The 24,077-nt window shown below is 40.2% G+C and overlaps 1 protein-coding gene across 1 annotated transcript; it reads left to right on the top strand.

Moving 5' to 3' along the window:
- The first annotated feature begins 3,930 nt into the window (after positions 1 to 3,930).
- Positions 3,931 to 16,298, top strand: LOC139545409 (prolactin-releasing peptide receptor-like). The gene is made up of 3 exons (XM_071353139.1): positions 3,931 to 4,251; positions 12,290 to 12,785; positions 13,239 to 16,298. Exons 2-3 carry the CDS (start codon positions 12,319 to 12,321, stop codon positions 13,924 to 13,926), a joined length of 1,155 nt encoding a protein of 384 aa, XP_071209240.1. The 5' UTR covers positions 3,931 to 4,251; positions 12,290 to 12,318; the 3' UTR covers positions 13,927 to 16,298.
- The last annotated feature ends 7,779 nt before the right edge of the window (positions 16,299 to 24,077 follow it).

Raw genomic sequence — 24,077 nt, 5'->3', positions numbered from 1 at the left:
ACATTGCCTGCACCCCTAAATTAAACCTGAAGCCTATGTGGGTTATGAATGTCTTATGAACCTGTCTTCAATGACAATCCATCAAGCCACTATGAGGTCTACCTGTGTTGATTCTAAGCTTCCTGGAGCAACCGGAAGTGATAAAATCACCCTAAAAGTGTTTTGCCATACCCAACCAGCAGTTTGTGATATATAGTGCATTCAACCCTGTGTAAATCAGTCAGTTCTTAACGTATAGACTTAAAACTCAGGATTCTGTAAAAGCATACCCCGATCAGGATATGTATTTACTTATAGCTTCCTGTGCCAACCGGAAGGGCCTTAAAATGGGGTCATAGGTGCTGTTTCGAAGGTTTAAAAAAGTCAGATCTTTCCAAAACTTCAAATGTGTGAATCGGTCAACCCTCATGAACTGTAAATCAGTAATTTCGCTAAACAGATGTCAAAGAAAAGCTCTCACACACACACACACACACACACACACACACACACACACACACACACACACACACACACACACACACACACACACACACACACACACACACACACACACACACACAGCAAGGATGGAGTGAAAAAGTATGGTGCTTAAAGACACACAGAGCATTAAATGCTTTTAGGGGGGATCCAGACTTCCATACCCGCTCTGGGAGCGCTATACTACCGCCCCAAATCAATGGGTGCTGGCCTGAGTGATTTATGGAGGTTTTCAAAAAATATTCTGTTTTTTCTTCTGGAAAATATTTTATGTTTTTTCTTCTCGAGTCAATGGCCTGAGTGATTTATGGAGGTTTTCAAAAAATATTCTAAGTCCAAACTTTTCATGCACCTGGTATTTTTTTGGGGTTACCAGGCGTCATTTTTCAAAACGGTTGAAATTGCTTTTAGGGGGCATCCAGAGTGTCACATGACCGGATGAGGTAACTATTCTTGTTCTTCTTGTAACTTTCCGGTAGGCTAGAAGCTTTCCGGTGTTTTGCTGCTCGACACAGGTCGACGCAGGTATTGCACTTGATTTATCGTTATCGTAACCGTAGGTGCAGCCAAGTGGAAATACGAAAGCTTTCTAGCTATTTCGCACTGACGGTAATTTGAACACATTTCTAGTGAAAAGGTGCTTACACTCAGAGCCATGTATTTACACTCAGCCACCCTAGCCTTATTACGGGTTAACGTTTTGGTAATTTTGGTTGGCCAACAAAATGTAAGACTACAATGACTGCATACGTTTCCCCAAATGTTATACGATTTTTTTGTTTGTTTGTTATTGATGGACAATGGCAAGGCTGCCATTGTATTTTCAGTTACATTCTGTTCAATAAAAATGGTTTACACGTTTATTTTTTAAGAAATACATGGAACTACAACCGAATAAAACACCATTAACCATCATGCATTGCTTACATTCATTCTATCCTGAAAAGTCTGTTCAGAAAAATCGAAAACAGTACATATAGGCATAAAACCACAATGTTTTAATAGGGATTAAATAAAGACAATGTATATATAACCTCTTATGGTTAAAAAAAGACAAAATATCTATATATTCATAACGTAAAATAAATAAATACAGGCGATCGCGTCTATGGTTGTTGCAACGGCTTGTGTGTCGCCTACTGGTTAAATTCGTGTCTTTTCGCACGAATTAAGTAGCACAGAAATTCGTGTATTTTCGCACGAATTAAGTAGCACAGAAATTCGTGTATTTTCAAACGAATTGAACCACCCCAAAAATGCACAAAAACGCACGAAATCTGCTGAAATACATTTTGTACACATATGCGCGAATTGAATGTGAGGCTGGGCTGCATTTAGGCATATTAATTAATTAATTTTATCAGCATGAATTAGATTGAGCAATAAAAGGATCACTTTTATTCCATAGGCTGGGATGCGCACTACGCACCTGTTACAAGAGCGCATTTTCACTGGCTACCTACTGGTTTATAAAACATTGATTGATAGGGAACTTAAACTTCTTCAATTCAACCATTATTGGGTTCAAATACACATTTAGATTTGTGAACAGCCATCCACAAAAACCACAATCCGTAAGGCGCAAATAGCTAAACGAGAGAGCAGAAGTGTGATTCACATCAATGCGCTATGTAGATACGTGATATCTGTGTCGCCGTAGACTACACCACTGCTGTCATCCTTACCTCCAAGCGTTTATTGAAATTGGATCATCTTTGGATGCCGACAGCAGTCGCACCATTGGAAGACATAGCTTTGACTGTAGCCTACAAAAGCCTGTTAATGCTCTTTTCCCGCGATCCATCAAACACATTTGGTGTGTCATCATAGTGGTCTCTGATTTCTGGTCAGACTCGCTCACGTTGAACAAATTTAACCTTGAGCCTTTCTCAATGATGATTTCAATGTCATTGAGAAAACAGAGAAGTGTCAAATATTTTTTTCCGCAAACATCCTTTCTGAATTTAAAAGTAATGCTCCAAGTAATCATTTCGTTTTTCAAAAGTATATGTAATCTGATTACAATATTTTTGCTGGTAATGTAATGGATTACAGTTACATTTTTTGTGTGTGTGTTAAACCCTGGATGCTAAGGAGTTGCCAAGTAGCTAAAAAGTGGTAAGTAGTTGAAAAGTGCAAATTAGCTAAAATGCTAAAGTTGTCATTGCTTATAAGAATTGATCTCGCAACCATTGGGTTGCTAGACATTCACGTTATACGTATAGCCTCCACTACACCACTGTCCCTTTGTGTTTTACGAAAAGTGCACTCCTAAATCATTGCGTTTGGATTACGGTTGCTGTCCATCATCATGAGCCTGTCACACACGTAATACCTAGTCTTGGTACAATAGGTTCACCACTGCACAAACATGTCTATAATAGATATAAAAACTGTTAGAATTTCCCCCGGTCTCCTCTTACTATTAGTGAGTGTGCAACTTTCCATCAATTTCCTCTGACTGAATAGAAGCTGATAATTATGAGTTTTTCACTCACTGGTCTCGGGAAAAATTAGGAGTCTTCACTGTCCGAGACCAGGTCAAGACCGAGTAAAAATCTGTCTGACACCGAGACAACACCAGGACACTAAATATGTGGTCTCAAGTCCAGACACGAGACCGTACTACAACACTACTATAACCTTTACCAAATTTGATCTCTATGTTTTACCTTAACCTTTCTGCCCAGCCTGGTCTCATAGACTAGACATAACATAGTAAATATAAACCCAGGACACTCAAATTAGTATGATATTTTACGTTTACTTAAGGAAAAAACGAAAGTAGCGTGGTTGGTCAGAATGTATGGGTAGGCGTATAATACGACATCTAGCAACACAAAGATTGCGTGTTTGAATTTCAGCATGGACAACTTTTGCATTTGATCTAATTAGCTACTTTGCAACTACTTAACATATTAGCTAACCCTTCCCCTAACCTTAACCTAGCTAACGTTAGCCACCTAGATAATGTGAGCCTCAACAAATTGGAATACGAAACATATTATACATTTTGCAAATTCTTAACGTATTGTATGATTGCATTTCTCTACATATTTCACAATTTGCTATTTGTAACATATCAGACATTGTAATTCGTAACATATCATACGAAATGGATGATGGACATCCACAAATTAATACATAGCCTACCATAAAAATTTTATAATACTACATATAATACTAATTGGAGTGTCTAAGATTACATTTACTATGTTACGTCTACCCCTGAGTCCAGGTTGTTCTGTCAGTCCAATATCCACTTCTAAAAAGAAAACAATTTTAGCTCTGGTGACTGTATAGAAAATGTAGCCTATGATACTGCTGTCTACCTATTTGATAACATCATCACAAACAGCCAACTGCATTGGTCAAATAGGCTACAAGCCTGCAACAGACGCTGTCGAATACCTGTTGCTTACAAGCTACTAGCAATCAGGTTGGTCTTCGGAAGCAGTTGTGCGCTCTGCAGCCCGCAGAAGCTTTGGTGCACATTTTCACAAAGTACCGGTATGAAAGTTGTGATGGGAAACTTAGCAAATCTATGATGTAAAACAGAAGAAGAATAATATATTTGAGGGAGTTCGAAAGGTATTTATTTCACGTTGCTCCTCTTAAGTGGAGCGAGAAACTACGGTGGAGACGGTTGATTCGCGCACTTCGCTGTCTCCAAGTGTGGTAAAGTTGACAGTCACAGACAGATTGACTGTGACAGTCTCCGCTGATATTGTAGGAATTGAAATTTGGACACCTGCTCCTCTCGACGAATAGGTAAGCTTTAAACTATGAATGTTCCTGTTTTCTAGCCTTAATAGGAAATCATGTTACAATCATTTTTCTCAAAGGACGGAATTAGCAACATCACAATTTCTAGGGTAGAAAATCTTACCTTCCAATGTTTTCCAAATAATGCAATAAGGGACATTATGTCAGCACATATAGGTTTAGTGTGCATATAGCAGTATGTTTACAAATTAAAACAAATTAGCTCTCAGTAAAATAATGTTTGCTTTTAGACATCTCTTTTAATGAGCACATACTTTTCTATACATGCTGTATCAGATGTGGATGGTTATGCGGGAAATGGAAATAGGCTTCGTAGTATAATGTATTTCTATTGTCTTTAATAAACGGGTTCTACCTAGACAGGGTATTTAACAGGTTGACATCCATCAGCACTACCAAGAGAAAGACCTGCATTAGCTGCCATTCAAAACCATTCTAACATGTTGCCACTCGCATTAGAAATAGAAGGTTTGAGTGCCTGGGGGCATACCCGACATTATTAAACCAAAATGTTCCAAGCTAATACCTGTTCCAGCACATTGCAGAGAGAGTGAAACCCATGCGCACAATGTGCATTTATTGTACTGAATCCTGTGTTTTTCAGCTATTGAGATACAGTATCATATTGAATCAGATATCCCCTTTGTTAATATGTTCTGTCCTGAGTTGAGTTATGAGACTAGCAGAACAGATATTGCCTGATTGAGGGATATAGATTGTCTAGTGTCCCAGCCCTGTCTGTCTCCCAGTAGAGTGGGTGAGTGTTTAGACGACCTGTGAGTTCTCTGATGTGACGAGGAGACATAAAGATAAAACATTCACAGTCACATTCACAGATCTGTTCCACCTGATCAGCAGGAGTCATGAGTATATTTTCTTCTGTTGGTGCACAGCCAGCACTATGCAATCTGAGGAGGACCTCAACAAGTCCATTACTCTATTTTACTCCACAATGTGGCTGAATACAAAATAGAGAAAGACACCAACTACGTGCTAAAACATGATGTCTGTCCATCACTTGCACTGGGTGCTTCCTGATGAATCCATGTTTCAAACATTTGAGAGACATTCAGCTATGTAAATTATCCGTTTTGGTTCTGGTGGTTTGCCCTCCTTCACAGGCAGGCACAGTGTCTCCCATGAACACGGCAGATTGAAAAGACGAGACAATATCCTCCCTCATTCACGCCAACATTAATTGGAAAGAGAGTGATTACAGTTTATGCCTCAGTGCATGATTGCCTTCAGTATTATAATGCACAAGGCGATCTGACCAGTTGATCAAACTCATACTGACGACTTCCCACCACACCATCTGTGTACCTGTTCTATTTTCTGGTCATATTTTATTTGACTTTATTTGTATTATTTTTTTGAATAAACAAAAAACATATATAGACAAAAACAATAGACAACTTGACATTTACATACATTTCAACAAACATTAATGACATCTCACTTGCTCAGACTCACGTGTTCCCACCGTAACAGACAATATTGTTTTTAATGCTTGTAAGACTATGCCCCATAAGACTTCAGATTGTGTTATGTTGTTTCTGTCTGTCGCCAGATTTTTGTGAAATATTTAAATAATAAAGCAATTGATTCTTCCATTCTCTTAATGTTGGAGTATCATTTGACTTCCAGTATTTAAACAATAGCTTTTTTAATATAAGTGACCAAAATAATATTGTCCAGCCTATTGGGGTATCTTACCACATCCTCATATGCATGTCTTCTAGTATGCCGATAGACAGATTAAAAATAAACTGTAAAACTTCTGACAGCCAGCTTTCTAACTCTGCCCCTAAATTTTGGACTCTATAACACTCATAGAAGGCATGCATTATTGAGTCATTGTTAGTTTTACACTTAAGACATGACTCTGCCGTTGTGCTGTAGAATTTGCGAATATTGTTCGTTGTATAATACATTCTATACATTAGTTACACTGGATTGAGCACGCGTTTTCATTAACTGTAATTTTGTTAGTTAAATTCCAACACTCCGTCTATCTTGTGCCAATATCAATTGTGCTGTGTCAATATCAATATTTTAAAGTCTTTGTTCCAATACTTTAGATTTTTTTCAAAGAGATTGTCAGTTGGTTAGGCTCTCTGAAAGGTTTTGTATAGCTTACCCATCATATGAGTATATTTTTCTGACTCAAATAGGATTCCCTCACATTGCTCTGATGTTCAAAAGCCTTCAGGTCAAACTTTCATGGTATACAACTTTTAAGTTGCATATGATTGAAAATGACTACGTACATTGGTCAGTCCAAAATTGCTTTTTAATTCTGTCATGGGAATACTTGTATTTCCTATTACCACATAATTTACGATTTCTTGGCCTTTAGTTTTCCACGTGGGCCAATTTATCGATTCATTCTGAAAAGTTATCCAAGGATTGTTCTATAAAGGTGTGTTTTTAGGGAGTGATATTGGTTTTTGTATATCCATTTCATTTTCTTCCATGATGTTATAGTGTTCTTAACTATGAAGTTGTTAACCTCTTAATGTTCTTAGCTTTATCCTTTGAAAATAGACACGTGAAAATATTCTGGGGATGAGCATGCACATCTTCAATATCTACCAATTGTTCCTCTTTAGTGCAATTAACATGTCATAAATAAAAGCCTTCGGTGGCAAGTTGACACAATTCCAAGTCCGGAAGGTTAAAACCACCTTCAGACTTATGTTAAACTTTTTTATTTGCCCATATAAAGTCTGCTATGACCAAGTATACTTTTTTAAAGAATGTCTTCAGTGGGGTAATTGGTATTACCGAAAATAAATCTAAAAACTTTGGGAGCCATGGCCATCTAAAAAGGTTTATTCTTCCTATAAGTTTTCTGGGGAAATTGTTCCATTTAATTAGATCTGCTTCCATGTTGTTGAGTAATGGGATAAAGTTATCTTTATATATTTGTTGTTTGTCATGTACTAAGCATCTTAAGTATTTAATATTTGCTGTAAATTGCAAGTCATTATTTTCATTTTTCCTATTGCCATTCAGTTTTTTCCACATTTATTATATTTTTTTTACAGTATTCTGAAAATATTTTTAACAAGGGGGGCATTGACTTTTCAATATTTATCAGGTACATCAGGAGATCTTCGGCAAATAAGTTTAGTTTATACTCATGTTTACCAATACCTGTTATGTTTTGGTCCTGTCTAATTCTTTCTGCAAGTGGTTCAATTGGCAGTGCAAAACAGAAGGGGGGAGAGAGGGCATCCCTGTCCTGTGCCCCTTTCTAAAGAAAATTCAGCAAATAATGTATTATTTGTGTATATTTTTGCTTTAGGATATTCATATAATATTTTTATGAAATGTATTATTTCAACTGGAAAGTTTAAGGTTTCTGAAGTAGGAAGCATTGAACTGAGTGACGTGTGTTGTCATTTGAGTAAATACGGACGCTATGTTGACCCAGAATGTTAAGTACAATTCTATGGGAAAGCCTTCCATACCTGGTGCTTTTCTCAGTGTGAAAGTTTTAACGGTGTCAAATATTTATTTTTGGGTGATTTCTATTTTTTATTTTTTTATTTTGTCTGCTGATAGTTGATTCAGGGTTGTAGAGTCAAACAAGGCTGTGGGATCAGTCCAAATAATGTTTAATTCAGATTTATATAGATTTTTATAGACGCTTTTATATTTTCATAGACGCTTTTATAATTGTCATTAATAGCATTGTTGTTTCTAATTAAAGCATTGTATTCTTATCTTTTGAAACTATAACTTGTTTGGCGTGTATTTGTTTTGTGATGCTGCAAGGTGTTCACCGGGTCCATTTGCCATTAAATAGTATGTTTTAATTAAGTTTAACCTGTAGTTCTAGGCTCTCTTCAAAATCAAAAGTAAAATATCATATTCCTGCTTGCGTTTAGAAATGCTGTTTTCTTCTATATCTTGTAAAGATTTTTTATGGGCTTTTTCTAAGAAAGAAATTAAAATCATTAACTCAGATTTAACTTTTGCCTAGTATGATATTATCCTTCCCCTAATGTACGCCTTAAAAAGCGTACATTGTTTCTGTCCTCAACGTGTACCTGTTCTCAACATGAGTTTCTATTGGACAGTGACTGAACTGAACACAGTAAGTGCCATCAGAAAGTATTCATATCTCTTGACTTACTCCACATTTTGTTGTGTTACAGCCTGAATTCAAAATGGATTAAATCTTTTTTTTCACCCATCTACACACAATACCCCATAATAACAAAGTGAAAACGTACTTTTAGAAATGTTTGCAAATTTTATTAAAATGGAATACAGTAACATCTCATTTACATAAGTATTCACACCCCTGACTCAATACATGTTAGAATCACCTTTGGCAGCAAATAAAGCTGAGTCTTTCTGGGTAAGTCTAACAGCTTTCTAAAAAAATGGATTGTGCAACATTTGCCCATTATTATTTACAAAATTCTTTAGACTCTGTCAAATCGGTTGTTGATCGTTGCTAGACAACCATTTTCAGACCTTGCCGTAGATTTTAAAGTAAATTTAAGTTATAACTGTAACTAGACCACTCAGGAACATTGAATGTCGTCTTGGTAAGCAACTCCAGTGTATAGAGTGCATTCGGAAAGTATTCAGACTCCTTCCCTTTTCCCACACTTTGGTACGTTACAGCCTTATTCTAAAATGGATTGAATAAATAAAAATCCTTATCAATCTACACACAATACCCCATCATGACAAAGTGAAAACAGTTTTTTGGAAATGTTAGCAAATTTATTAAAGATAAAAAACAGAAATACCTTATTTACATAAGTATTCAGACCCTTTGCTATGAGACTTGAAATTGAGCTGAGATGCATCCTGTTTCCATTGATCATACTTGAGATGTTTCTACAACTGGAGTCCACCTGTGGGAAATTCAATTGATTGGACATGATCTGGAAAGGCACACACCTGTCTATATAAGGTCCTACAGTTGACAGTTCATGTCAGCGCAAAAACAAAGCCATGAGGTCGAAGGAATTGTCCGTAGAGCTCCGAGACAGGATTGTGTCCAGGCACAGATCTGGGGAAGGGTAAAAAAAAAAATGTCTGCAGCATTGAAGGTCCCCAACAACACAGTGGCCTCCATCATTCTTAAATGGAAGAAGTTTAGAACCACCAAGACTTACTAGAGCTGGTCCCCCAGCCAAACTGAGTAATCGGGGGAGAAGGGACTTGGAAAGGGAGGTGACCAAGAACCCAATGGTCACTCTGACAGAGCTCCACAGTTCCTCTGTGGAGATGGGAGAACCTTCCAGAAGGACAACCATCTCTGCAGCACTCCACCAATCAGGCGTTTATGGTAGAGTGGCCAGACGGAAGCCACTCCTCAGTAAAAGGCGCATGACAGCCTGCTTTGAGTTTGCCAAAAGGCACCTAAAGGACTCTCAAACCATGAGAAACAAGCATCATGTTGTGGGGGTGCTTTGCTGCAGGAGGGACTGGTGCACTTCACAAAATACATGGCATCATGAGGATGGAAAATGATGTGGATATATTGAAGCAACATCTCAAGACATCAGTCAGGAAGTTAAAGCTTGGTCGCAAATGGGTCTTCCAAATGGTCAATGACCCCAAGCATACTTCCAAAATTGTGGAAAAATGGCTTAAGGACAACAAAGTCAATGTATTGGAGTGGCCATCACAAAGCCCTGACCTCAATCCTATAGAAAATGTGTGGCAGAACTGAAAAAGCGTGTTCGAGCAAGGAGGCCTACAAACCTGACTCAGTTACACCAGCTCTGTCAGGAGGAATGGGCCAAAATTCAACCAACTTATTGTGGGAAGCTTGTGGAAGGCTACCCAAAACGTTTGACCCAAGTTAAACAATTTAAAGGCAATGCTACCAAATACTAATTGAGTGCATGTAAACTTCTGACCCAATGGAAATGTGACGAAATAAATAAAATATGAACTAAATAATTTCACATTCTTAAAATAAAGTGGAGATCCTAACTGACCTAAGACAGGGAACTTTTACTAACATTAAATGTCAGGAATTGTGAAAAACTGAGTTTAAATGTTTGGTGTATGGTGTATGTAAACTTCCGACTTCAACTGTAGCTGTGAAGTGACGCTCCCCGTCGAAACCTGACAGAGCTTGAGAGGATCTGTAGAAACTTCGCAAATAGAGATGTGCCAAGATTGTAGCGTCATACCCTACAAGACTCGAGGCTGTAATTACTGCCAAAGGTGCTTCAACAAAGTACCGGGTAAAAGGGTCTAAATACTTTTGTAAATGTGATATTTCAGTTTTTTTTAAACGACATTATGCCAACAAAAAAAGAATAACGTTATTTTTCTTTTGGGGTATTGTGTGTAGATTGGTGAGGCAAAAAACATAATTCATTCAATTTTAGAATAAGGCTGTAACATAACAAAATGTTGAAAAAGTGGTCTGAATACTTTCCGAATGCACTGCATTTGGAGTTGTTTTTTAAGTTATTGTCCTGCTGGAAGGTGAATTAGCTCTATTTCTTTTCATTATATTCGTAAAAGAAACTCTCTAGTCCTTGCCGATGACAAGCATACCCATAACATGATGCAGCATGCTTGAAAATATGAAGAATGGTACTCAGTGATGTGTTTTGTTGGATTTGCCTCAAACATAACACTTCTATTATTCAGGACAAAAAGTTAATGTCTTTAAGTTTAGTGCCTTATTGCAAACACAATGCATGTTTTGGAATATTTGTATTCTGTACAGGCTTCCTTTTCACTCATTTCAGTTAGTATTGTGGAGTAACTACAATGTTGTTGATTCAGCCTCAGTTTTCTCCTATCACAGCCATTAAACTCTAGAACTGTTTTAAAGTCACCATTGGCCTCATGGTGAAATCCCTGAGCGGTTACCTTCCTCTCCGGCAACTGAGTTAGGGAGGACGCCTGTATCTTTGTAATGACTCTGTGTTGATATACCGTCCAAAGTGTAATTAATAACTTCACAATGCTCAAAGGGATATTCAATGTGTGTTTTTTTTTACGCATCTACCAATAGGTGCACTTCTATGGAAGGCATTGGAAAACCTCCCTGGTCTTCGTGGTTGAATCTGTTTGAAATTCACTGCTTGATTGAGGGACCTAACAGATAATTGCATTTGTGCGGTACAGAGATGAGGTAGTCATTCAAAAATTATGTTAAACACTATTAGTCCATGCAACTTGTTATGTGACATGTTAAGCACATTTTTACTCCTGAAATTGCCATAATAAAGGGGTTGAATACTCCTTGACTCAAAACATTTCAGCTTTTCACTATTAATTAATTTGTTTAAAAAATCTATAAACATTATTCCACTTTGATATTATGGGGTATTGTTTGTAGGCCACCGACAACAAATCTAAATTCAGTCTCTAACACAATACATTTGGAAAAAGTCAAGGTGTGTGAATACTTTCTGAAGGCACTGTATGCAGTCATCTATAGATTCTATTGTCATACCCTAATTATCCTGTGACTATTTCAGCAAAATGATTTTGTTCTATACTGATTAGGTCACGATTTGTTGTCAAGGAAAGCATGATTACACATTTAGAGGCTTGTTGAAATAAAGAGCTTCTCTCTGGCCCACTCATGTGTCAGTGTCTGAGTGCTGCTAATTTGCATCACCTTTATTAATATAATTTCAGTGACTAGAGACATTCATGCGCTGTGTAAATATACTTAATGCATTTTATTCCCTCTAGACTCTGAAGGGCATCGTTTTTGTGGTTCAACCTAACTGTTTTGTAAATCAAAATGAAGAGTTTCCTGAAGGGTTTATATAATAAATGACATTTGATTAAGTTATTGTTAATCTCATCCAGAACAACTTAATATCATTGCAATCAAGGGATACAGGCAACACAGACCTCTCAGAGATCTGTTCACCATCACCACAATGCTATAATAAAAACAGGCATTTGGGTTAAAATATTTAGTTTGGTTATGAGGAATGTAAGTAGACCTGGCTACATCAGAAACAAGAGGACTGATAAGCTAAGCTTCCGCTTTCTTTTTTCTCTCTAGGCACCTCTTACCCTTTCTCCAGTGCTGTGATGGAGGGCAGTGGCAGTGGATTGACTGTAGAGCTGGCCTCCCCTGGGCCGTGTGTGGCCGGCATGGAGGGGAACACCAGTGGGCAGGTGTTTGAGGTGGCGCTGCAGAACAGCTCCTCGTCCAAACGTAGCCCTCAGTTTGTGGGGGTGGAGCTGCTGAAGTCCTTCAAGCTGCTCATCATCCCCTGCTACATCCTGGTGGTGCTGATCGGGGTGTTCGGCAACTACCTGCTGCTCTACGTCATCTGCCACACCCGTAAGATGCACAACATAACTAACTTCTTCATTGGAAACCTGGCCTTCTCCGACATGCTGATGTGTGCCACCTGTGTCCCCTTCACCTTGGCCTATGCCTTCAACCCCCGCGGCTGGGTTTTTGGGAGGTTCATGTGCTACCTGGTTTACCTCATCCAACCAGTGACCGTCTACGTGTCTGTCTTCACTCTCACTGCTATTGGTGTTGACAGGTAAGCCTTGGTCGAGGTTGCATTAAATACACTTTTTTAGACTTGGAGTGAATGAGCACATTATCACATTTCTATGTAAGCTTCTCTATCACATTACGTAATTACAGTTTTTATTATTTATCCTTTAATGAGATTTCCTCCATGGTGTTTCAGTATTTGTGGCTGGACCAGAATGATGATTAGGTATAAATTCAACTCTGTCACATAAAGAATTCTTAACAGCTCTATTCAGCACCCTTAAGACTTTTCTAAAAGTTCAACTCAGAGAGATGATTCATACTTTATGTCAATAACAGGAAATAAAATCATCTGCAGGGACATTCACATCAAATTATGGAGAGGCAAGTGTAGAAGCATGATGTGATATCTTTACACAAGCACGACAGTGCAATTGTCAGATCAAAAAGGAAAAAGATACCCACACTTGACATGGTAAATTGATCCTATCCCCAGGTACTATGCCACAGTTCACCCTCTGAAGAAGCGGATCTCAGTGTTGGCGTGTACTTACCTCCTATCTGGGATCTGGCTGCTCTCCTGTGGGCTTGTGGCCCCGGCCGTGGCCCACACCTACCATGTGGAGTTCAAGAATGACGGCTTTACCATCTGTGAGGAGTTCTGGATGGGCAAGAAGAGAGAGAGGTTGGCCTACGCATACAGCACACTTTTCATGACCTACGTCCTGCCTCTGTCTGCCCTCTGCATCTCTTACCTCTGCATCTCTGTCAAGCTCCGTAACTGTGTGGTGCCTGGCCACCGCACCCAGAGCCAGGCCGAGGCCCAGCGAACCCGCAAGCGCAAGACCTTCCGTCTGATCACCCTGGTGGTGGCGGCTTTTGGTGTGTGCTGGATGCCCATCAGTGTGTTCAACGTGCTGCGGGACATTGACATTGACCTGATCGACAAGCGCTACTTCCTGCTCATCCAGCTGCTGTGCCACTTGTGTGCCATGAGCTCGTCCTGCTGTAACCCTTTCCTGTATGCCTGGCTACATAACCGCTTTCGCGCCGAGCTGCGCAAGATGTTCACCTGCCACCGCCGTATCGGCATCCCTGCCAACAACTGTGCCACAAACAGCGTGAACCCCTTCATCCCACCCTCCCACCCACCCGCACAGGATGTGTTCAGAGAATGGTCTTGAAACCAGCTGAAAGATATTTGGTCAGGGTTTTTGTACTGTAAGATAAGATGGTAAAACTATTACTTTTGTTTTTCAAAAAGTTTATTCTTCTGACCCCACTCCCACTGTTTCTCATGCCCAATTAATACATATTTTGTGAAAAGTAAATGTACATTTCTGCACAAGATCATTAAGTGGTTGCACAAGTGCAACAAACTGTGCCACAAACAAGAGTGCTGCAAAAAAGTAACCTGCATTTGAAGTGTTCTTAGACATGTTGTAACATCAGAAGTTGATTGATCATGATGGACATTTTTCGGTGTACATTATGCTGTTTATATAAGCATTATCTTTATTGTACAGTGTGTTCCCATATGATGCATACAAAGTGATGGTTTAATAATAGAAGATGCTTTTGGCTTGGTTTTTGCTTGATTTCAAAAGCCTCTACAACCTCAAGGTTGTGACTGACAGGTGATGCACATTACCAGATGGGAACACAGCTACCAACTTCATAGAAGAGGGTCCTGGCTTGGTGACAAAGATGATAGCTTCAGTCTCTCAACAACTGACAAAAATTAAACACATTTGGTCATGTCAAAAAATATTGAAATTGGTTCCATTTAACCTGTTTTCCATTTTTGACAAGTTGCAAGTTAAAACACAGTTTTACTTTCTGTGACAGAAATTGCTGTCATGCATGTTACATCTTTGTAAATGTAATGAAGTATACTGAACAAAAACAAACGCAACATGCAACAATTTCCAAGATTTTACTGTGCGAACTTTTTTGTTAACTTTACAGTTCACATAAGGAAATCAGTCAAATGAAATAAATTCATTAGGCCCGAATCTATGGATTTCACATGACTGGGAATAAAGATATGCATCTGTTTCCTTAAAAAAAAAGTAGGGGCGTGGATCAGAAAACTAGTCAGTATCTGGTGTGACCACCATTTGCCTCATGCAGTCCGACACATCTCCTTCACATAGAGTTGATCAGGCTATTGATTGTGGCCTGTGGAATGTTGTCCCACTCCTCTTCAATAAATGTGCGAAGTTGCTAGATACTGGCGGGAACTAGAACACTGTCGTACACGTTGATCCAGAGCATGCCAAACATGCTCAACGGGTGACATGTCTGGTGAGTATGCAGGCCATGGAAGAACTGGGACATTTTCAGCTTCCAGGAATTATATACAGATCGGGTGCTCCCGAGTGACGCAGCGATCTAAGTGCATCTCAGTGCAAGAGGCGTCACTACAGTCCCTGTTTCAAATCCAGGCTGTATCACATCTGGCCGTGATTGGGAGTCCCATAGGGTGGCGCACAATTGGCCCAGCGTCGTCCGGGTTTGGCCGGGGTAGGCCGTCATTGTAAATAAGAATGTATTCTTAACTGACTTGTCTAGTTAAATAAAGGTTATATAAAAAAATACAGATCCTTGCAAAATTGTGTTCGGTGACAAAACTGCACATTGTAGTGGCCTTTTATTGTCCCGGGCACAAGGTGCACCTGTGTAATAATAATGTAGTTGTGATTTTACCATGTACATCTTGGTGGGGCAAAGTCACTTTATTTTTTATGCATGCCAGCAAAGCCACTACACAACACTAAACAATACATTAACCGCACTATAACGGTGACAAACGATGCCCACAAAATGTAAGGGCTTACATAAAGCTGTCCCAACAGAAGAGCTTTCTTTTCAACACCATGGAGTGAATCCTTACCACTGGTACATCTGGCTATCAGTGGAGCCTTGTCTAGCAGCGAAACAGTTCATTCAGCCTCATTTACTGCCTTTAAAAAAAACATAGCTGATATGGCTGACTTGCTAAAACAAATGTGGTTTCTACTGACAATTGAGATGTACAAATAATGGCATAAGGGAATGATGAGCGGATAAGATGCAATCCGTAATTTCGATCAAGACAATGAGCGAGCGAAGACGGACGTAGTCCCGCCACCCGGGAGCCATCTCCCGGGTGGCGCAGTGGTCTAGGGCACTGCATCGCAGTGCTAGCTGCGCCACCAGAGTCTCTGGGTTCGCGCCCAGGCTGGGCTGGGTTCGCGCCCAGGCTCTGTCGCAGCCGGCCGCAACCGGGAGATCCGTGGGGCGACGCACAATTGGCATAGCGTCGTCCGGGTTAGGGAGGGTTTGGCCGGTAGGGAGGGTTTGGCCGGTAGGGATATCCTTGTCTCAGTATGTAAAAAAAATGTAATAAAAATGTATGCACTCTACTGTAAGTTGCTCTGGATAAGAGCGTCTGCTAAATGACTAAAATGTAAAATGTAAATGTAATTACTATTTGTTTAGCACTTTTGAAAATGTACAGCGACAGAAATGGGCTGTTCATAAGGTATTCTCCCTGTACACCAAATCAGAACCGTACAATAAATAAAGGGGGCATATAAGCAATGAGAGGTCTTACAATATTCGATTGAGACATTTCTCTAAAACAGGCTATAGACTACATGTGCACCAAATTATTAGGGTGAGGCACATGGGCTATTAACAGCGTATTACACAACATACACTTAGTATTACTTTCCTTTACTACAGTAGACATATCACACCATTTATGCAGCAGACTACAAGACATTTTTGGACTTACCGTTGTGCTGTGCCCACATGAACAGGGAGGTGGAACAGCAGTCCTTCTTGTGGGTAAATTTTGTCATGAAACTTTGTCATCAAAGTCATTCTGGCATTCTCTGGATTTATGGTGCTTTCAAGACAACTGGGAACCCGGAAAAAAACATGGTTGAATCATGACGTCAGGTTGGAGCTCTAGAAAGAGGCCAGAGTTCCCGACTTGGAATTCTGAGTCGAACTACTGTTCAAAACGTATTTTCCCAGTCGGAGCTAGTTTTTTTCAGAGTTCTTAGTTGTCTTGAACTCACTGAAAACTGGGAAATCTCAGACATCAGTTGTTTTGAACGTGGCAGAAATCATGCTGTATTGACAGCATGGCTAATGTATTCAACCTTTTTTGGCCCATGTTGTTGCTTGTGAATGTTTATCCTTTTAAGCTTGGAAAAAAGACCCTTAAACCCAGACTTGGACCATACACACTCTCCGCCGAATAGAAGGCAGGGGAAGCAAAATAGTGATTGCTTTGCCACGCTCACAGTTAGCCACTGATTTCTCATTGTTGAATTTGCGATTTCCAACTTTTTGTCCAATAGCAAAGTTTGTCCAATAGCCGATGAGCACCGATACATTCTCTTCATAAGGATTGAAAATGATTTGCCAGTATATTGCCGTGATTCATGACGACGACTGCTTGTCTAGCTTGCTAGTTAAGATTTGTAAAGTATTATGTTGATATGATCACTCCAATCAAAGCTACTGTAGATATGAACGTTTTAGCTCTCCCTGTAGATTTTGCAGCGATGTAGTGTCCCCATGAGTGACAGAACACTGAGGCTATCACGACGCAACTAGACAAGATTACCAACCCCTATGGTCTGTATTATCCGCTGGCTGTCCCTCCACCACAGAAAGCACTGAGCTAGGCCGAAACACCTGCATTTTGGAGCTGCCTTAGTCAAGGAAGCTAAAAAGAGACCATGTTTGTATGCAGGTTTATTTATAAAAATATATATTTTTACATTGTTTGCAAACTGATATGTGACACGTGTTATTGCCAAAATAACATGCAAAACAGGCAACAAAAAAATTATATATACAGTGGGCTCCAAAATTACTGGCACCCCTGACTGGCAATGCACAAACAATACTTAAATAAATATAAATATAATTATAGAGATACACTCAAAATACCAACATGTAAGAAATACTGTACTTTATTGTTTCAATGGAACCCACCAAAAACATACAATTATTTAATACAAAATACATTTCACCAAAATCAAGGTTTCATAATTATTGGCACTCCTCATTTAGTACTTAGTGCAACCACCTCTGGCAAGGATAACTGCATGGTATTTTCTTGTAAGGTTGTAAGGTTAAGGTTAACCTGTAAGGTTAAGGAACACATTTGTAGGGATTTTGGACCATTCCTCTATGCAGATCCTTTCAAGATTCTTCACATTCTTGGGTTTGCGCTTATCAACTGCCCTCTTCAACTCAGCCCACGGGTTTTTGATTGGATTGAGGTCCGGAGACTGAGATGGCCATGGCAGAACATTGATTTTGTGGTCACAGAACCATTTCTGTGTGGATCTTGAGGTATGTTTTGGGTCATTGTCTTGTTGGAAAGTCCACATACGGCCAAGTCCCAGCCTTCTGGCAGAGGCAACCAGATTGTCAGCCAAAATTGCCTGATACTTGGTGGAATTTATTATGCCATCAATCTTAACCAGTGCCTCTGGACCTCTGGAATTAAAACAGCCCCAAAACATCACTGACCCACCACCATATTTCACGGTGAGTATGAGGTGCCCCTCCTTGTATGCATCTCTGTTTCGACGCCAAACATGCCGATGCTGTATCTGACCAAAACTTTCAATTTTGGTCTCATCTGACCAGAGCACCTTCTTCCAATCATAATTTAAATGACGTTTGGCAAACTCCAAGTGCTTCCGTCTATGTCTTGGGGTCATTAAGGGCTTTCTTCTGGCGACCCTTCCAAAGAGCCTGTGGTTGTGGAGGTGGCGTCTGATGGTGCTTTTTTAAACCTGGCGACCCCAAGACGCCACCAAGGCCTGCAATTCTTTCACAGTGATTCTTGGGGGTTTTGTTGCTTCTCTCACAATCCTCCTCCCTATCCTGGGGGGCAAAATGCATTTACGTCCTCTACCCCTGAGATTTAACTGTTCCATATCTTTTGATTTTTTAAATAATTGCCCTGACAGTGCTCAGTGGTATATTCAATCGTTTGTGGATCTTCTTGTAGCCATTACCAGATTTATGAAGGTCTACGACCATCTGTCCCTTTTGAACTGCCAGTTCTTTTCTTTTCTTCATGGTGTTGGATGACAAATGGATATTGCATGTGTGTTACCTCATTTATATACCCTAGTGAAAAAGAAAGTGATGTAATGGCTCTATATAGTTCCTTAACACTTAGATCAACTTACATAATTGGAATTTAATTCCTGGTTTAATTTTGGTAGATGTTATTTACAATAATATTTAAGGGTGCCATTAATTGTGAAACGTTGATTTGGAGGACAATGACTTTTAATTAAATTAATAAATGATTTTGGTAGGTTCCATTGAAACATTACAAAGTACAGTATTTTTCACATGTTGGTATTTTTAGTTTATCTCTGTGATTGTATTGTTTATATATTTTTTAAAGTATTTTTTGTGCATTGCCAGTCAGGGGTGCCAGTAATTTGAGCCCACTGTATATACAGTATCAGTCAAAAGTTGACAACTAGTCATTCAAGGGTTTTACTTTAGAACAATAATGAAGACATAAAAACTATGAAATAACACATATGGAATAATGTAGTTACCAAAAAAAGTGTTTAAAAATATCTAAATATATTTTATATTGAGATTCTTCAAAGTAGCCAACCTTTGCCTTGATGACAGCTTTGCACAGTCTTGGCATTTTCTCAAACAGCTTCATGAGGTAGTTACCTGGAATGCATTTCAATTAACAGGTCTGCCTTGTTAAAAGTTGTGGAATTTCTTCTTAATGCGTTTGACCCAATCAGTTGTGTTGTGACAAGGTAGGGGTGGTATACAGAAGATAGCCCTATTTGGTAAAAGACCAAGTCCATATTATGGCAAGAACAGCTCAAATAAGAAAAGATAAATGACAGTCCATCATTACTTTAAGACATGGTCAGTCAATCTGCAAAATTTCAAGAACTTCTTGCAGTCGCAAAAACCAAGTGCTATGATGAAACTGACTCTCATGAGGACCGCCACAGAAAGGGAAGACCGAGTTAGCTCTGCTGCAGAGGATAAGTTTATTAGAGTTACCAGCCTCAGAAATTGCAGCCCAAATAAATGCTTCAGAGTTCAAGTAACAGACACATCAACTGTTCAGACGAGACAGCGTGAATCAAGCCTTCACGGTCGAATTTCTGCAAAGAAACCACTACTAAAGGACACCAATAAGAAGCTTGGGCCAAGAAACACGAGCAACGGACATTAGACCGGTGGACATCTGTCATCTGTGATTTTTGGTTCCAACCACCATGTCTTTGTGAGATGCAGAGTAGGTGAACGGATGATCTCCGCATGTGTGGTTCCCACCGTGAAGCATGGATGTGTGATGGTGTGGGGGTGCTTTGCTGGTGACACGGTCTGTGATTTATTTAGAATTCAAGGCTCACTTAACCAGGATGGCTACCACAGCATTCTGCAGCGATACGGCAACCCATCTGGTTTGCGCTTCATGGGACTATCATTTGTTTTTCAATAGGACAATGAACACCTCCAGGCTGTCTAAGGGCTATTTGACCAAGAAGGAGAGTGATGGAGTGCTGCATCAGATGACATGGCCTCCACAATCACCCGACCTCAAACCAATTGAGAGGGTTTGGGATGAGTTGGACCGCAGAGTGAAGGAAAAGCAGCCAACGAGTGCTCAGCATATGTGGGAACTCCTTCAAGACTGTTGGAAAAGCATTCCTGTGTGGGTGGGGGGAGGGGGGATCTTGGAGGGCTGGTTGCCTGGCAGTTGGGAGCTTGGGCCGGTGGCTGATGGATCTCTGGTTCGGGTCCATGTTTTTTTACCTTGTGGGAAATCTGTCCATGTGCCATTAAGCAGGGCGTTGACCCTGGTTGCTTCTGTGGGTCACTCTGGATGGTAGTCTGTTAGATGACTGACTAATGTAAATGTTGAGCGGCTACACTGCAAGTAGATTGTATGTTTTAATATTCAATCAAATTAAAACATGTAAATGTTTATCTGGCACAGCAAGTCTACAGGTGGTATGAAAGAGCAGTCCAACAGAATTGATTGATTATGATTTGAATGCCATTATCAAATCTCTGCTCATCAACACATCTCATTTGTATCAATAAGGAAAGGGCTGTGAGTTGACTCCAGAAGAACATTTTTAAAGAATTGAAGAGAATAATTGTTGTCATGGTCACATACACATTCAAAACCTTATCCATGTCAGGGTGGTTGATATTTTCAGTGATTCCTTTTCAGACACTTCTAATAAGACCAAATAAGTGAGAAACCATGGTAATGAGTTCTGTGACCCAGATGAAGCTGACAAGCACTCACAATAAATAAGCCTTTACCAACCACAAACCTGCGAATAGAGATAGTTCCTCAATATCTTGAGAGCAATGGTCTAAACCAGGTATTCCCAACAGTCCATTTATATTTTCCAACAGGGCTATACATTTGGGTGAGTTTTTTTCTCTCGCCTGAGTAGCTTCGTTTCACTGCCAAAAATAAACTCAAACCATCTAGTGTTCAGCGAAATAACAACACAATGTCAAATACAGGTAGCCTATTCAAATAATTAACATCCAGTCACATTAACTGTTACTCTCGTGGGAATTCCACTAACGGTCCGTATGTAGCCAAACGTAGCTGCTGCTCATGTTGGTATCTGTACTGATGGTGCAAAAGCCATGACAGGTAGACAATGGAGTGATAACACGCGTGCAAGCAGTTGCTCCCGACGCCACTTGGGTACACTGCAGCATCCACGAGAGACGCTTGTTGCCAAAGGAATGCCTGACAGCTTGAAACACGTTTTGGACACTACAGTGAAAATGATTACCTTTGCTAAAGCAAGGCTCCTGAACACTTGTGCATTTTCTGCGCTATGCAATGATATGGGCATCGACAATGTAACGCTTTTACAACATACAGAAGTGCGCTGGTTATCAAGGGGCAAAGTATGACACGGTTTTTTTTTTTAATTGAGAGACGAGCTTAAAGTTTTCTTTACTGACCATCATTTTCATTGTCTGACCGCTTGCATGATCATGAGTTTCTCACACGACTGGCCTATCTGGGTGATGTTTTTTCTCGCCTGAATGATCTGAATCTAGGATTACAGGGACTCTCCGCAACTATATTCAATGTGCGGGACAAAATTGAGGCTATGACTAAGAAGTTGGAGCTCTTCTCTGTCTGCATTAACAAGGACAACACACAGGTCTTTCCATCATTTTATGATTTTTTTGTGTGCAAATGAACTCAAGCTTACGGACAATGTCAAATGTGATATAGCGAAGCACCTGAGTGAGTTGGGCGTGCAATTACGCAGGTACTTTTCCGAAACGGATGACACAAACAACTGTATTCGTTATCCCTTCATGCCCTGCCTGCAGTTCACTTACCGATATCTGAACAAGAGAGCCTCATCGAAATTGCAACAAGCAGTTCTGTGAAAATTTTATTTAATCAGAAGCCACTGTCAGATTTCTGGATTGGGCTGTGCTCAGAGTATCCTGCCTTGGCAAATCGCACTGTTACTCAAACAGGAAGCACCCTGAAGACTTCCTGACGGTTCACCCCCATGTGGTGAAGGTAGGAAAACTAATCCTCAACACCGGGGCCCCACAAGGGTGTGTGCTCAGCCCCCTCCTGTACTCCCTGTTCACCCATGACTGCGTGGCCATGCACGCCTACAACTCAATCATCAAGTTTGCAGACAACACAACAGTAGTAGGCCTGATTACAAACAACGATGAGACAGGGAGGTGGTGAGGGCTCGGAGTGTGGTGCCAGGAAAATAACCTCTCACTCTATTTCAACAAAACTAAGGAGATGATCGTGGACTTCAGGAAACAGCAGAGGGAGAACCCCCTATCCACATCAATGGGACCACAGTGGAGAAGGTGGAAAGCTTCAAGTTCCTCGGCGTACAAATTATTGACAAACTGAAATGGTCGACCCACACAGACAGCGTGGTGAAGAAGGTGCAACTGCGCCTCTTCAAGCTCAGGAAGCTAAAGAAATTTGGCTTAACACCTAAAACCATCACAAACATTTACAGATGCACAATTGAGAGAATCCTGTTGGGCTGTATGAATGCCTGGTAAGGCAACTGCACCGCCCACAACCGCAAAGCTCTCCAGAGGGTGGTGCGGTCTGCCTAACGCATTATCGGGGGCAAACTTCCCGCCCTCCAACAACACCCGATGCCATAGGAAGGCCAAAAAGGACATGAACCACCCGAGCCACTGCCTGTCCACCCCACTATCATCCAGAAGGCGAGGTCAGTACAGGTGCATCAAAGCTGGGGCCGAGAGACTGAAAAACAGATTCTATCTCAAGGCCATCAGACTACTAAACAGCCATCACTAGCACATCAGAGCCGGCTGCCTATAGACATAGATTTGAAATCACTGGGGACTTTTAGAAATGGATCACTAGCCACTTTAATAACGTTCTGTATCTAACATTACTCATCTCATATGTATAAACTGCACTCCACACTATTCTACAGTATCTTAGGCACTTTTAAATTGTGTTTACATATTGTATCACCCATTTCATATGTATATACTGTATTGTATTCTAGTCGTGGCCAAAAGTTTTGAGAATGACAAATATTAATTTCCAAGTTTGCTGCTTCAATGTCTTTAGATATTTTTGTCAGATGTTACTATGGAATAGTGACGTATAATTACAGGCATTTCATAAATGTCAAAGGCTTTTATTGACAATTACATGAAATTGATGCAAAGAGTCAATATTTGCAGTGTTGACCCTTCTTTTTCAAGACCTCTGCAATCCGCCCTGGTATGCTGTGAATTAACTTCTGTGCCACATCCTGACTGATGGCAGCCCATTCTTGCATAATCAATGCATGGAGTTTGTCAGAATTTGTGGGTTTTTGTTTGTCCACCCTCCTCGTGAGGATTGACCACAAAGTTCTCAATGGGATTAAGGTCTGGGGAGTTTCCTGGCCATGGACCCAAAATATCGATGTTTTGTTCCCTGAGCCACTTAGTTATCACTTTTGCCACATGGCAAGGTGCTCCATCATGCTGGAAAAGGCATAGTTCGTCACCAATCTGTTCCTGGAGGGTTGGGAGAAGTTGCTCTCGGAAGATGTGTTGGTACCATTCTTTATTCATGGCTGTGTTCTTAGGCAAAATTGTTAGTGAGCCCACTACCTTGGCTGAGAAGCAACCCCACACATGAATGGTCTCAGGATGCTTTACTGTTGGCATGACACAGGACTGATGGTAGCGCTCACCTTGTCTTCTCCGGACAAGCTTTTTTCCGGATGCCCCAAACAATCGGAAAGGGGATTCAGAG

The sequence above is a fragment of the Salvelinus alpinus genome, chromosome 19 (assembly GCF_045679555.1).
Source record: "Salvelinus alpinus chromosome 19, SLU_Salpinus.1, whole genome shotgun sequence".
NCBI classification, from domain to species: Eukaryota; Metazoa; Chordata; class Actinopteri; order Salmoniformes; family Salmonidae; genus Salvelinus; species Salvelinus alpinus.
This window is presented reverse-complemented; position numbering and strand designations above follow the sequence as displayed.

What these genes read in the sequence shown, in the direction of transcription:
- LOC139545409 (XM_071353139.1), top strand. Translation starts at nt 12,319, where the DNA reads ATGGAGGGCAGTGGCAGTGGATTGACTGTAGAGCTGGCCTCCCCTGGG. An exon ending in ACTGCTATTGGTGTTGACAG is followed by an intron (nt 12,786 to 13,238) that starts GTAAGCCTTGGT and finishes TCCTATCCCCAG; the next exon opens with GTACTATGCCACAGTTCACC.